At 46.8% G+C, this 13,539-nt stretch overlaps 1 protein-coding gene across 4 annotated transcripts in view; it reads left to right on the forward strand.

The window, feature by feature from the left end:
- The window catches only part of LOC102060698 (histamine H2 receptor), a 27,985-nt gene continuing 14,446 nt past the window's right edge, over window positions 1-13,539 (forward strand). For 2 of the 4 annotated variants that reach the window (XM_074540535.1, XM_074540534.1), the window contains exons 1-4: window positions 1-563; window positions 1,412-1,639; window positions 8,064-8,337; window positions 13,284-13,460. In XM_074540535.1, the coding sequence (XP_074396636.1) occupies window positions 182-563; window positions 1,412-1,639; window positions 8,064-8,337; window positions 13,284-13,460 (1,061 nt within the window). In that variant the 5' untranslated portion in view covers window positions 1-181. Of the gene's footprint in view, window positions 564-1,411; window positions 1,640-7,838; window positions 7,950-8,055; window positions 8,338-13,283; window positions 13,461-13,539 lie in introns of those variants that run through there. The other 2 variants (XM_074540537.1, XM_074540536.1) reach the window with 2 other exon arrangements.

Below are 13,539 nucleotides of genomic sequence, written 5' to 3' on the forward strand. Positions count from 1 at the left end.
AATCCATCCCAACCCTCCCATCCTTGAGAAGTGGCACAGCAGGGCTGGCCAGGTGACATCTCACCAACCTCGCGTCACTGTTTCTTTTCCCAGCCCGGGATTTTTCGGATTTTTCCCGTTTAGTTTGTGAGCAAACCACCCTGTTTGGCAACAGGGGAGCCAAACCCACGGAACGCCTCTTATGTTTTATTATTATTATTGTTGTTTTCATGCATCGGGTCACCCGCGGCTGCCGAGGGGGAGTGGGGAGGGCTGGTTTGGAAGCGGGAGAGCAGAGAGCAGCGTTTCCCGAAGGGAAGGAGGAAGGATTCCCGGCTGGAGCCCCATCTCCCGAAGGAAGGGAAGGATTCCCGGCTGGAGCCCCATCTCCCGGAGGGAAGGGAAGGATTCCCGGCTGGAGCCCCACTTCCAAGGGGGAAGCAGGAAGGATTCCCGGAGGGAAGGAGGAAGAATTCCCGGCCGGAGCCCCGTCTCCCGAAGGAAGGGAAGGATTCCCGGCTGGAGCGGGAGGAGCGGGCGCTGCGGGGCGGAGGAGAGAGGGGGCGGCTCCTCCGCCTGCCTCGGTAAGTGCTGCCGGCGGAATCCCCATCCTCATCCCCATCCCCAACCTCATCCTCATCCCCATCCCCATCCCATCCCCATCCCCATCCTCATCCCCATCCTCATCCCCATCCTCATCCCCATCCCCGGGCAGATCCTGACTCCCTTCCCCGGCCAGGGCTGCCGCTGCCGCTCCCCGCTCTGGGTGGGACCCCCTCTATTGTGGCCACCCCAGGCACGTCCTGAGCCCTCTGCCCCAAGGACCCCCCTTCGAACACGGTCTCCCCTCGGGAAGGGTTCCCCCCTCTTCTTCCCCACCTCCACCAAGATCCCCTCCGTGGGCAGGACCCCAGCCCCGCTGCCCCGGGCTGATGCTCCGCGGCATCCTCGCCGTTTTGCCCTACATGGGGCCGGGGTTTTGCTGCCCTGGGGCTTTGCCCCAAGAGGTTTGACTCCAGGAAGGGTGGATTTGGCACCCGGGGCTGTGGATTTGCACCCCGGCAGTGGTGTCTGTGTACTCAAGGGTTTGGTGCTTTTGCACTCAAGGTTTTGGTGCTTTTGCATCCCGGGGGTTGGGAGTTTTGTATCTAAGGGGTTGGGCTTTTTACACTCCAGGAGTTTGGGGTTTTGCTCCTCAGAGGGTGAGGGGTTTGTCTGCCCAGGGTTTGGGTTTTGACACCCCAAGGTTTGGGGTTTTGGCACCCCAGGGTTTGGGGTTTTGGCACCTCAGGGTTTGGGGTTTTGGCACCCCAGGGTTTGGGGTTTTGGCACCCCGGCTCAGTTCCCGATGAGCACGATGAGCACCCCCGTGTTGGCAGTGCGGGTTTGACCTCGCCTCGAGTTTTATTGCTGCGATGTCTCCCCGGGGCAGGCAGACCTGCCGTGGCTGTGCAGGAGCGGTCCCGTCTGCCGCGGGTGATCCCAAACGCTGTGCCGGCTGTGGATGAGGATTTTATCCCGCTGCGGGGCAGGAATCACCATCCATCCCCACGCAGCCAGTTTGGGAGCAGCTCCGTGGGGAGGGATCCGGGCTGGCCACAGGGACAGCACGCTCCGGGCTGGGGACACTGCTGGGCTGCTTCAGCCGACACTTCCCGAGGTAAGAAGATTGTGGTTTATTGTGGTTTATTGTGGTTTATTGTGGTTTATGGTGGTTTATTGTGGTTTCCCAACCCCGCGGCTCTCCGAGAGGCTGCAGGAGCGCGGGTTTGGGGGTGGAAAGAAATGGTGCCCTGGGAAAAGCTGTCCTTCCGAGGGGAAAGCTGGACAGAGGGAAGGAGGGTCAGTGCAGAGGCTCACGGCTGCTCTGGTGGAAGCATCCCCAGGCATTTCCCCTCCTTCATCACCACCCACAGCTGGACAAACCGCTGGCGCTGCTCAGCAATCACCGAGCGCTGCGGTTCTCCCATGGGGAAGAGGAGGAGGAGGAGGAGGAGGAGGAGGAGGAGGAGGAGGAGGAGGAGGAGGAGGAGGAGGGAAAGGTGTGTGAGGTCCTGGGGCAGGCATTGCTCCCTGCTGGTTTGCGCCTGATCCAGCAGAGCAGCAGAGCCTGGCAGAAAATAATTCCCACTGATATATTTCCAGTTTTCATCATTGCTCTAAGATTTTAAAGTGCAGTCAGCCTTGAGATTGCAGAGTTGGGTTGGGTTTTTTTTCCCTCTCTTACCATCAAAATATGCCTTTCACTGATGAAATTAACCTTTAGCTTGGGATTTGTCTGCTGAATACATTAGGTCAAACTTTCTGGATATCGAAGGGGAACAGAAATGGAGGAGTTGTTTTGCTCAGGCAGCCTCAGAGCAGAATCCAATCCATCAGTTTTTTGAAAGGAAGTAAACCCATAATATAAAAAAAAACAAAAAACAAACAAACAAACCCAAAACAAACAAACAAAAAAACCCCACAAGAAACCCCCCAAAAACCGAAACCAAAAAACCCAAAACAACAAAAAGACCAGTGAAAACTCTAAAGCATCTGAGATTCCCAGGAAAACTGGGAAGATCCCACATCATGGTACAACTGGGCATTTATCCCTTTGGTTTAAGGTTTCTCTTACAGCAAAGACTGAATGATGTTGTAGAAAGAGTCTGGGCTATCTCAGCAGTGTAACCCCAGGGGCTGCTGCAGCTCTCAGGAGTATTTAAGAGCTCCAATATTTTAAGCTGAGGAAGTGGGGAAAGATGGCATTTCCTGATTTGTCCCAATAATTTCTACAAAGAGGTTAAGATGGGTTCCCTGTGATGACAATTCTCCAGGCAGTTTGAGAGCAGCATTTTTTTAGTTAACTTTTTTATTTAGCACACTTTGGATAAAGGTTGGATTCTCAGTCAGAGGCAAAAGGATCCAGACACCCACCTTGGGCTGCTTGGCTCTGACAGGGACTGGGGATGAGATTCCAGGGACTCTGACAGGGGATTTTTAAAAGGGATCAGGAGCAGCAGGAACCCTGAATTAAAGTTCAAGGTTCCAACATGAAGTTTCAAGAATCCGTCATCTCTTGGTTTTATAGTTGGAGACATGGATGTCAAATAAAGGCAGCCTTATTTCCAATCCCTCAGCCTTTGATAAAAAGAAAAAAAAAAATGACAAAAGAGAGTTTCTCTGGGGTTTTGTGAGTGTGAGCACATCTGTCTGGTGGTTTTGTGCACTGCCACACTCCTGGATGTGTCCTGCATTACGGACAATGCTGCTGTGAGTTTTTCACTGGAGCAGACCTTTAACCCAGGCTGAGATGGTGCTTGAGGAGCACAAAGAGCTGGCAAAGAGGAGTTCTAATAACCGTGCACTAATTCTGCTCCAAGTTTGAGAGTGGTGTGTGTTCACAGAGCACTGTGAGTAATGATCTGCTTTAATTAGAGCCATTCTAAGGCTGATACAAACTTAATGACCGTGTGGGAGCAGTCATTCTTTGCAGGAAGGTGTGACTTCAAAACCTTCTTGTCTCGATGTTACATCTAAAAAACCCCAAATAATTAATCCAGAATTCTCATCTATCATTCTCACCTACCCATGAACAAAAATTTGACAGTCATTTTTAAAACCTGAAGACCAAATGTTTTAAACTTTAATTTTTGACATAGTTTGTTTGGTTTTTTTTTAAACACTGATTTTTCATCAAACCTGATGTATTGCTGTTCATGTTAATGCTGCATGCTCTCCTGGGAGAACTTTTGGTTCATGGGGTGGTGCTCAAGCGTTTGAACTGGTTAGGGTCAACTCCAGGTGGGGTCAGAGGGCATTTTCCAGATCTTGTCGAGGTGCCAGAGGTGTGAGGAGACCAGCAGGTGTGGGAGATGAGATGGAAGATGGTTGTGGAGCAGGGAATGGCCCTTGGAGAGGCAGGTTCTGGAGCCTGGCTCCCGTGTAGCCATGAGCTGTGTCCACGTGGGTTTCCCACCCATTTCCCTTTGGATTTCCCTCCCTGTCCCTGTGGATTTCCTATCCCTGTCCCTGTGCATTTCCCACCCCTGTCCCCTGTGGATTTCCCACTCATGTCCATGTGGATTTCCCATCCATTTCCCTGTGGATTTCCCACTCATGTCCATGTGGATTTCCCACCCATTTCCCTGTGGATTTCCCACCCCTGTCCATGCGGATTTCCCAACAGTGTCCCTGAGGATTTCCCACCTGTGTCCCTGTGGATTTCCCACTCATGTCCATATGGATTTCCCAACAGTGTCCATGTGGATTTCCCACCTCTGTCCATGTAGATTTCCCACCTCTGTCCATGTGCATTCCCCACCCTTGTCCCTGTGGATTTCCCACTCATGTTCATGTGGATTTCCCGCTTGTGTCCCTGTTGATTTCCCACCCCTGTCCCTGTTGATTTCCCACCCCTGTCCATATGGATTTCCCATCCCTGTGTCCATATGGATTTCCCACCCCTGTCCCTGTGGATTTCCCAGTTGTGTCCATGTGCATTTCCCATCCCATATCCCTGTGCATTCCCCACCCCTGTCCATGTGGATTTCCCACTGATGTCCATGTGAATTTCCCAACAGTGTCCATGTGGATTTCCCACCCCTGTCCCTGTTGATTTTCCATCCCTGTCCATGTGCATTTCCCACTGATGTCCATGTGGATTTCCCACCCCTGTCCCTGTGCATTTCCCATCCCTGTCCATGTGCATTTCCCGCTTGTGTCCATGTGCATTTCCCATCCCGCAGTCCCCGAGCTGTCTGTGTGGAACGCACAGGAAGGAGAACAGTTCCTGAACAATCCGTTCTGCCAGGAAACTGCATTGAAACCCAACTGTTCCATAGGAGCTGAGCAGTTAGGAAGAATGGCACACATTATCCCCTCTCCTGGCAATTATGGGAGAGCTGGAGACTGGATTTTTTATTTTATTTTATTTTGATGGGGTGTTACCAGGATGTGGAATGGTGTCCAAGGAACATTTTCATTAGGACTGAGGTACTTAAGACACCCTGCAGACTTTGAGCAGTGCTGGCCCAGGGGGCTGCCTGAGATGATGTCCAAAAATCCAAAAACCTGATTGTTCTCAGTGCTGGAGGAGCAGGAGAGCTTCAGGTCTCAGCCAGTGGCTCCAGCTCCAGTGAGAAAGAGCTTTCCTTCTTTATTTTTTCTTTTCCAGACAGCTTGAGTCTTCCCTTAATTTTGTTTTTCAATTTTCTTATTTTTTACTTGAAAGAAGAGAAACCACTAAATCCAGCATATAAACAGAAGCCAGGGGATGGAGCTGAGGATTTTGAAGGATGAGTTGGTGCATGAGCACATAATTACATCCAAGAACAAGGGCACTGTTGCTTTCAGAAAATGCAGCCCGGCCTCACAGTTGTGTAGGAATGCTTGGAAGAGCTCAGCAGGTGGAAAAGAAACACCTGGGTGGTGTAGGAATTCTGGAAGGTTTTCAATATAATCCCTCACGGTGGGGGCTTTTAAGGAAATATAATAGCCCTGAATTAAGAAGAAAGTTCCCTGTGTGGAAAAAATGTGGGAAATGGATTTTTAGAGATCTACAAATCCATTTCCCACATTAAAATACTTGTCTGAAAGGCGACATGCAGGAGGGGTAAGTGCATGGTGAGTGTGAAAAACGCCAATCACTCGTTTTTAAAATCTTAAAAGTTTAATAGTAGTAAAATGGTTATAAAAATAGTAATATAATTAGAGTAATCATAATTTGGACAATCAGAATTTGGGGCAATATGAGACAATAAGAACAAAGAGTTACAGACAGTCCAGGTAGCTCCTTCTGGGCAAAATAAGCCTGAAAACGGACCCACATTAACAGAGGATTAACCCTCAAATTGCCTGTTGCATATTCATACATCTCATACATGATGCATAAATCCCATTCAAACACAGGATTCTGTCTGGTGTCAGCTTCTTCCTCTGAACCCTGATGGCATCTTCAGGGCTGAGTGAGGCAGGAAGAAGTTTGTTTCTTCTGATAATGGAGCAATAAATTCCTTTTTCACAGTAAATTCCTTTTTCTCTGAAAGATTCAGGTATCCTGTGGCTGCTATCTCAGTGCGAGTCCTTTCTTAAAAAAAAGTTTCTTATATAGCATAGTTTCTATTTTAACATTTTGTTATAACCTAAAACTATATTTAACACACTTCTTAATACAGCATAACTTTCTAACACAACACATATAATATTCATTTTAATATTTGTGAAAAGCCAATAATAAAATATGCATTTTTCACAGTGAGGTCAGGGATGCTCTTCACAGGGATAGGGTTTGGGATATGTTGGGTTCTAGAGATTGTGAATAATGAAATGGTGATATTTACAGACTCACTTTAAAAGCTTAATGACCAATCACACAAAGCAGAAGCACATTGACAGTAGATTTACCCCAACCACTATAAGCACAGGTACCTTTGTTAAAACAATGCTGGCTTATTTCAAATACAATACCTGCTTGTGAGCCTTCAAACACAATGCACAGAGCTCCGTTATCAAGCTTAGAACTTCCTAATATCTCACTAGATAAACTAAATAAACTTTTCTGCAGCTTGGGGAGTTATTCTAGACAAGCACTAATACACAGAACATTGTTCTAATTGTCCTTACTTTTCTACTTCTTACATAATTTTTCTGCTGACCAATCTCATGGCTGCTGCATAACTCTAATCACAGTTCTGCAGTGTCTGAGGCTGCCTTTTGCAGCTTTCCTCTGAAAGGAAAACCCTCTGATTTCATGGATTCCCACACAAAGAGGTTTCTTGGCAGGGTGCAGAGCTGAGCTGTGGAAGTTGTTACCACAGGAGATGATGGATGCTAAAAGGTTGCTGGGCCAGAGGGGAAGCAGGACAATTTCATGATTCAGAAATCATTGAAACCATCTTAAGAGGTAATTCTGGACCAAAGGCTGCAGGAAGGACAGAGAGATGTTGGGAACAATTTGTTGCCTTGTTCTTACACCCCTCCTAAGACAAAGTTTGGTCCCTGTGAGATGAGGCAAGTTGGGCTACGGGGATGTTATCCAGGCCCACCCTCACACTGCACTCAGAGATGTGGGATTCACCTGAGGGTCCTGTGGAAGCAGATCCTGGTCACAGGAGAAGTGATGATATTCAAATATAGCAATTTTTCATCAGGAAATATTTCTGTAACTCGCTTTTCCCCACAAGTTTTGTCTTTGTGTTCCCTCAGCTACACCAGTGAGCTTTGAACTGCTGGAGTTTTTGCAGGGCATCATTCCCACCTACTTGGTAGAGTCTGGGAACTGAGCTGTGGACACAAACGTGGATTTCCTCAACAGAAAAATCCCCATTAAGGGGGATTAAGGAATTGGGAGCATCACCTCCCATCTGGGCACAGAGGGAACCTGACTGTGGGGTCAGGGCTGCACCTGAGACACCTCAATGTGACAATCCTCCAGCCCAAATCATTCTGTGATTCCACAATTCTCCTCCCTGTGGAGCTGCTGGCAGCCCTGCTCGGCCATTCAGGCTGGAGGATGGAGCTGCCCACTGTGGCACTAAAAAAACCCCAAAATTCAGAGTGTGGAAAAGCACCAGGACAACCCAGGGCATGGCACAGACTGAGCAGTGGGGCTGGGCAAGCAGCCCCAGCTGCTCTGGGGGTGGCAAAGATGGAAATGAGAATACAGAGACACAGAATGGTTTAGATTGGAAAGGACTTTAAAGATCATTTAGTTCCAGCCCCCACATTATGTGGACTTGGCATGCTGTTCAGTGGGATTTAGCCCAGCTGCTTTAATTTTTGATTTCATTTGTTTTCTTTCCCTCTCTCTGCTCTCAGTACATTTCTATTTTTTTTTTCCTGGTCTCATGCTTCATCTGATGATGCATTTTCATTCACAGGAGGGCTTTTAATTGCTGTGAAGGACTTCAGTCAATGCTTCACATTTATCTCACCCTCAGGATTTCTGACACTTCTAATGGGCTGCTAACCCAGGACACGGCCACAGCAGGGTGTGTGGATTTTTCCTGGAGAAAATGAAGCGCAAATATTATTTCCATCCTCCCTTTCCCACACCTACAAACCATCATTGAGGTAATTGTGCTTCTGCCCTTTTAGATTTTTAGATTTTAGCAGCGGGAAGATGCTGACGGACAGGAACGGATCCTGGCTCTCCAATTTCTCCTCTGCTGCCTCCTCCTTGGCACGGGGAGGGGTTGGGCTCCAGGAGGTGCTCGTGGGGCTCGTCCTCACCCTCATCGACGTGGTGACCCTGCTGGGGAACACCGTGGTGTTCCTGTGCCCCGTGGTGGAGAAGAGGCTGCGCACGGTCACCTACATGTTCATCATGTCCCTGGCCATGGCTGATTTCCTGGTGGCCTGCCTGGTGATGCCCTTCAGGTGAGGAACGGCTGGGAGCACAGGAGCACAAATGTCCTTTTCCCCTGAGCAATGTCACTGTGGGATTCTCTGAAAAATCCTCTTTGCCCAGGATTTCCTCCTGGGAAGCTGAGAAATCTCAGAGAGGAATGAAAGCAATAATTATCTGATTGCTGCCCCTGTGTTTGCTGCTTTGGAATGTGGCTGGGACATTGTTTACCCACAGGTGAATGTTTGATTGGTTCCATGTGAATTGTTTTTAATTAATGGCCAATCCCAGCCAGCTGTGTCAGGACTCTGGCAGGAGTCACAGGTTTTTATTATTCATTCTTGTGAAGCCTTCTGATGTATCCTTTATAGTTTAGTATAGTTTTATGATATGATATAATATAATATAATATAATATAATATAATATAATATAATATAATATAATATAATATAATATAATATAATATAATATAATATAATATAATATAATATAATATAATATATACTATAGTATATATATAGTGTGTATATATAGTGTATATATATACTATATATATAATATATACTATATACTAGATATAGTATATAGTATATAGTATATATATACTATATATTATATATACTATATAGTATATATAGTATATCATATATACTATAATATAATATAATATAATATAATATAATATACTATAATATAATATAATATAATATAATATAATATAATATAATATAATATAATATAGTATAACAATATATAATATAACATAATATAGTATAACATAATATATAATATAACATAACATAATATAAATATAATATTAATATATCAGCCTTCAGATTCATCTCTTCCCCTGTCCTGGAGCCCCTCACAAGCACCACAGAGCAGGGCTGGGATTCACCTGCTGGGCTCTCCAAAGGGCTGAGCCGTGGGCTGGTGGCTGTGTGTGCTTCCCTGTCTCTGCTCTGTGTTATAATTCCTTATCATGCAGACATAATTCCCAAGGGGATTTTTCCTGCTGGCCACACAAGGCTGCTGATCTGAGCTTGATTTCCAGCTTTGTATGTGGAGCTCCAGTCGTTGCTCCCGCTCCCAGGACCAGCCCTGCATATGGGATGTAAGGAATTTATTCAGGATAAGCTGGGTAATTTAGGCTTCCCCCATTTTTCATGGAGGAAGAGGCTCTGGAGAGGGCAGGTGTCCCTGCATGAGGTTTATATTTGTGGGAGCTTCACTACCTGGCTAAAACAGTGAAACAAAAGCAGAAAGCAGCTGGCTTGTGGTCCTGGCTTGTCTTGTCCTGCAAAGGAGCCAGAGGTTTGTGTAAATCAGGGAGCTGCACCCTGAGTTCATGGGGCAATATGAGGAAGCTGAATTATTTCCATTTTCTATGCTTGAGTTCTCATTGGGCTGCCTATTCCTTTGAATTTGGCACTGAAAAATATTGTCCCAACAAGCAATTACAAACTCAGCTAAAAATTCATGGTATCAGGTGAAAACAAAGCAGCTAATGATGTTCTTTTAGAAAGACCTTTGCTACTAACTTAGATTCTATGCTTGATGAATTTAAAGCTCAGGTTCTGAAATTACAGAACCATAGTGTGGTTTGGGTTGGCAGGGGCCTTTAGGGGTCATTGAACCCAACCCTGCACTGAGCAGGGACACAGGCAACCGGAGCAGCTTGTTCAGAGCTCCATGCACCCTGGCTTTGAGCACTCCCAGGGATGGGGCAGCCACAGCTTCTCTGGGCATCCTTGCTGTAAAAAATTTCTTCCTCCTATCTATTTTGAATCTACTTTTAGTGATGTTTTACTTAAAGAGCAAAAATACAAGGGGGAGCAAAGATGAGAGCGTGGCTGGTGCTTTGTGCCCCTCTGGTGCTGCCTGGTGGGGCCGTGCTGAGGAATGGACCCTGCTGGCTCCATCAGCCTTGGCCAGCACAGCTCCTGCTGTTTCACTCTTTCCCACTGCTTTGGCTTCACATCTGTGCTGCTCCTTTGCATTTCAGTTTGCTCCTCAGTTGGCAGGTTATTATGTGCCAAAGGGAATGGAAAGAAATGATCTTAGGAGGCAGTTTGGCTCAGGAGAATGTGGCAGAATGGAAAAACAAATTTGTCCTTGGTGTCTTAATTTCATAAGAGTAAGATTTTTCTTTTGTTCCCGTCTTGGCTGGTTTGCAGGAGGGAGTTTAGCTCGTTGTCTGAGCACTCCAGCCAGTCTGTCATTTCCAGGCTGAATATTTCCAGCTATTCTTTTCCTCTGCAAGCAGAAGGGCAAGGCAGGGGTGACTTCATTGTGTGGGGGCTTTTTTGGCTTTTACAACTCCTTCTTCTCCAGCAGCATTTCCAAGCTGCGGAGACTTTTTACCTCAGAGAAGAGGGCTCAGGTGTCCATCACCCCGTGCTGTGAGGATGTCTGCAGGTCAGGTGTGTGCAGGTGAGCACTGGGCACCTGCTTGTGGGAACTCAGCACATCACTCTGGATGTCCAGAGTTACCAAGACAACCCTTGTGGGGCTTGGAGATCTTGGAATGTTGCCAAAAGCACCTGGTGGCTTGACTTTGACCCTTTGAGGGACGTGCCACCTGTTTGAGGACATGAGAGTCACTTGGGAATGAGTGGTGTAAGAATGATGTATTTACAGAGTGAAATACAGATTTTAGGGTTTTGGTACAGGGGGTTATGGAGACAAGATGGAGGGATCAGGGCGTGTCTTGTCCTTCTTTCTTCTTCTTGTCATCCATTTTCTGTTGGCACTTTGGGATTGGTCCATGGTGAAGGTGCACTTGGTAATATGGGTGAAAGGTATTGGGAAATAAAGGTAAATATGATGTACATAGTTTTTAGTATAAAAAGAGATGACTGCCCAGTGGGAGGGCAGAGTGCCCTTGGCTGCCTTGCTGGTCAGACCTCTGTTGGGCAGAAAGAAAATTCTACAGATAAGAAATAATAAACAATCTGAAGACTGAAAATCTGAAGAGTGCAGACTCGTCCTTTGAAGCATGGGCTGTCCCAGAGCCATCCTGCCCGTGTCCAGGCAGAGACAGACAGCCGGACGGACACCTGCTCACCGGGGATCTGTGAGCAAGGCTGTCCCCACAGCAGCACATCTCCCTCTGGGAGGCCAGGGCACACCACAGCTCTGCAGCATCTCTGGGGGTCAGGAGGGCTCTGAGCAATGGCAGAGCAGCCCCCAAGTCCAGAGCTGAACCTGTGCTCCAGTTCAATGCCTCATTTCCCTCTGTAAAAGAGCCATGAAACATTTCCATGAGCGTGCTGCGGATCCTCCATGCTGCCCGTGGTGTAGGGACAGGCTCTGCTGTACCTTTGGATTTTTGCATGGAATCCCACATGACAAAGAGCTGCTGAGGGCTGGGACCCTTCAGCAGCACTGTCCCCACCTACAGCAGTTGCTGTGCTCTGGAGCACCCTTCACAAACCAATTTAGTGAGCTGGTGTGATGAGATGTAGCTCAGGCATTGCTTTCTGCCATCAGGGTGAAGCTTTCCTCCTTGCTGGACACCTGAGCACAGCAGCTCAGCAGCCCTGGGCTCGCTGCGTTTCACCAGCAAGCTGGGGAGTTACAGGATAATTAAAGCTTTGCAGGACCAGGGAGTTACCCATTAAATTCCCTGACAATGGTGATTTCAGCAGCACCTCGGGAGCTGCAGAAAGCTGGAGAAAGAAAGAAGTAAATGGCATCTCAGTGAATGCCACAGAAACATGCATCAGCCTTCCTACAGCTGCCATATGCTCCTTCCTTCACTGCTCACTTCTCACAGGCCCCTCTTGCCTTTGTTAGGAATATTTTTGGTACTGTGTCTGTTTTTGCTGGTGTGTTTACCTTGCTGAAGCATTTATGAGCCACATAATGTACAGGCTGCATGGGCTTCCTCCTAGGCTGTTGTTGTTTTGTATTTTTTAACCAAGAGTGGAAATCCTCTCTGGTTTTGAAGCATTTGATTGGGTGTGAAGTGAGTTTCTTGGAGATGTCCCATGCCCCAGGAACTGGGGAGAAATCATAAAAGACTGTGCTGTGCCAAGCACTGGGAAAAGGCTGTGATAAATAAAGCTGTGTAGATCTAAATTTGGGGAGCTTTGTGGGGCAAAGCACCTCTCTCAAGGCACTTAGGCTGCAAGAAGCACAGCTTTGCTCTTGTTCAGTCATGCTCTAGGTGTGGGGTGCTGTCACTGTCATATTTTCTGGAAAAATCCCCTTGCCCTGGATTTTTCTCCTGGGAAGCTGAGAAGCCTCAGAGAAAAAGGAAAACAATATTGTCTGATTGCTTCTCTCTGTTTTGCTGCTTTGGAATGTGGTTGGAGATTGTTCATCCAACAGGTGGATGTTTGATTGGTTTCATGTGAATTGTTTTGACTTAATGACCAATCACAGCCAGCTGTGTTGGGACTCTGGAAGCAGTCACGAGTTTTCATTATCATTCTTTGTAACCTTCTGTCTGTATCCTTTCTCTATTCTTTAGTATAGTTTTAGTACAGCATAATATAATATAATATAATATAATATAATATAATATAATATAATATAATATAATATAATATAATATAATATAATATAATATAATATAATATAATATAATATAATATAATATAATATAATATAATATAATATATATGCCTTCTAAGTACATGGAATCAGATTCTCAATTCCTCCTTCATCCTGGGGACTCTGAAAATACCACAGGTTGCTCCTTTTTTTGGGTTGTGCTTGGAGGATGAATCTCTGCTGTCTGAGCTGCCCACCTTTAGTACCTGTGTGATGAAATACAGCATTTCCTCAGTCACAAAGAAGTAGAAACAGAATGGTTTGGGTTGGAAGGAATCTTAAAGATCATCTTGTTCCAGCCCTGGGCAGGAACACGTTCCACTAGAGCAGGTTGCTCACCCAGCCTGGCCTCATACACCTGCAGGGGCTGCACCAAGAGCCCCTCCAGCTCTGATTTCCTCCTGTTTTCTCTCCCAGCATCATTTACGAGGTGACAGGGATGTGGCTCTTTGGGAAGCTGTTCTGCAAAGTCTGGATCTCCTTCGACGTCATGTTCTGCACCGCCTCCATTGTCACGCTGTGCTTCATCAGCCTGGACAGGTACTGCTCCGTGGTCACCCCCTACCACTACTCCAGGAGGATGTCCCGGGGCAGGTGAGTGCAGCTGCTCCTCCTTTTGGCTCCCTCCAGGCTGTCACTGGCCATGGCCTGTCCCTGTCACATTTTCTCAAAA

Source organism: Zonotrichia albicollis, chromosome 5 (assembly GCF_047830755.1).
Source record: "Zonotrichia albicollis isolate bZonAlb1 chromosome 5, bZonAlb1.hap1, whole genome shotgun sequence".
Taxonomy (NCBI): Eukaryota; Metazoa; Chordata; class Aves; order Passeriformes; family Passerellidae; genus Zonotrichia; species Zonotrichia albicollis.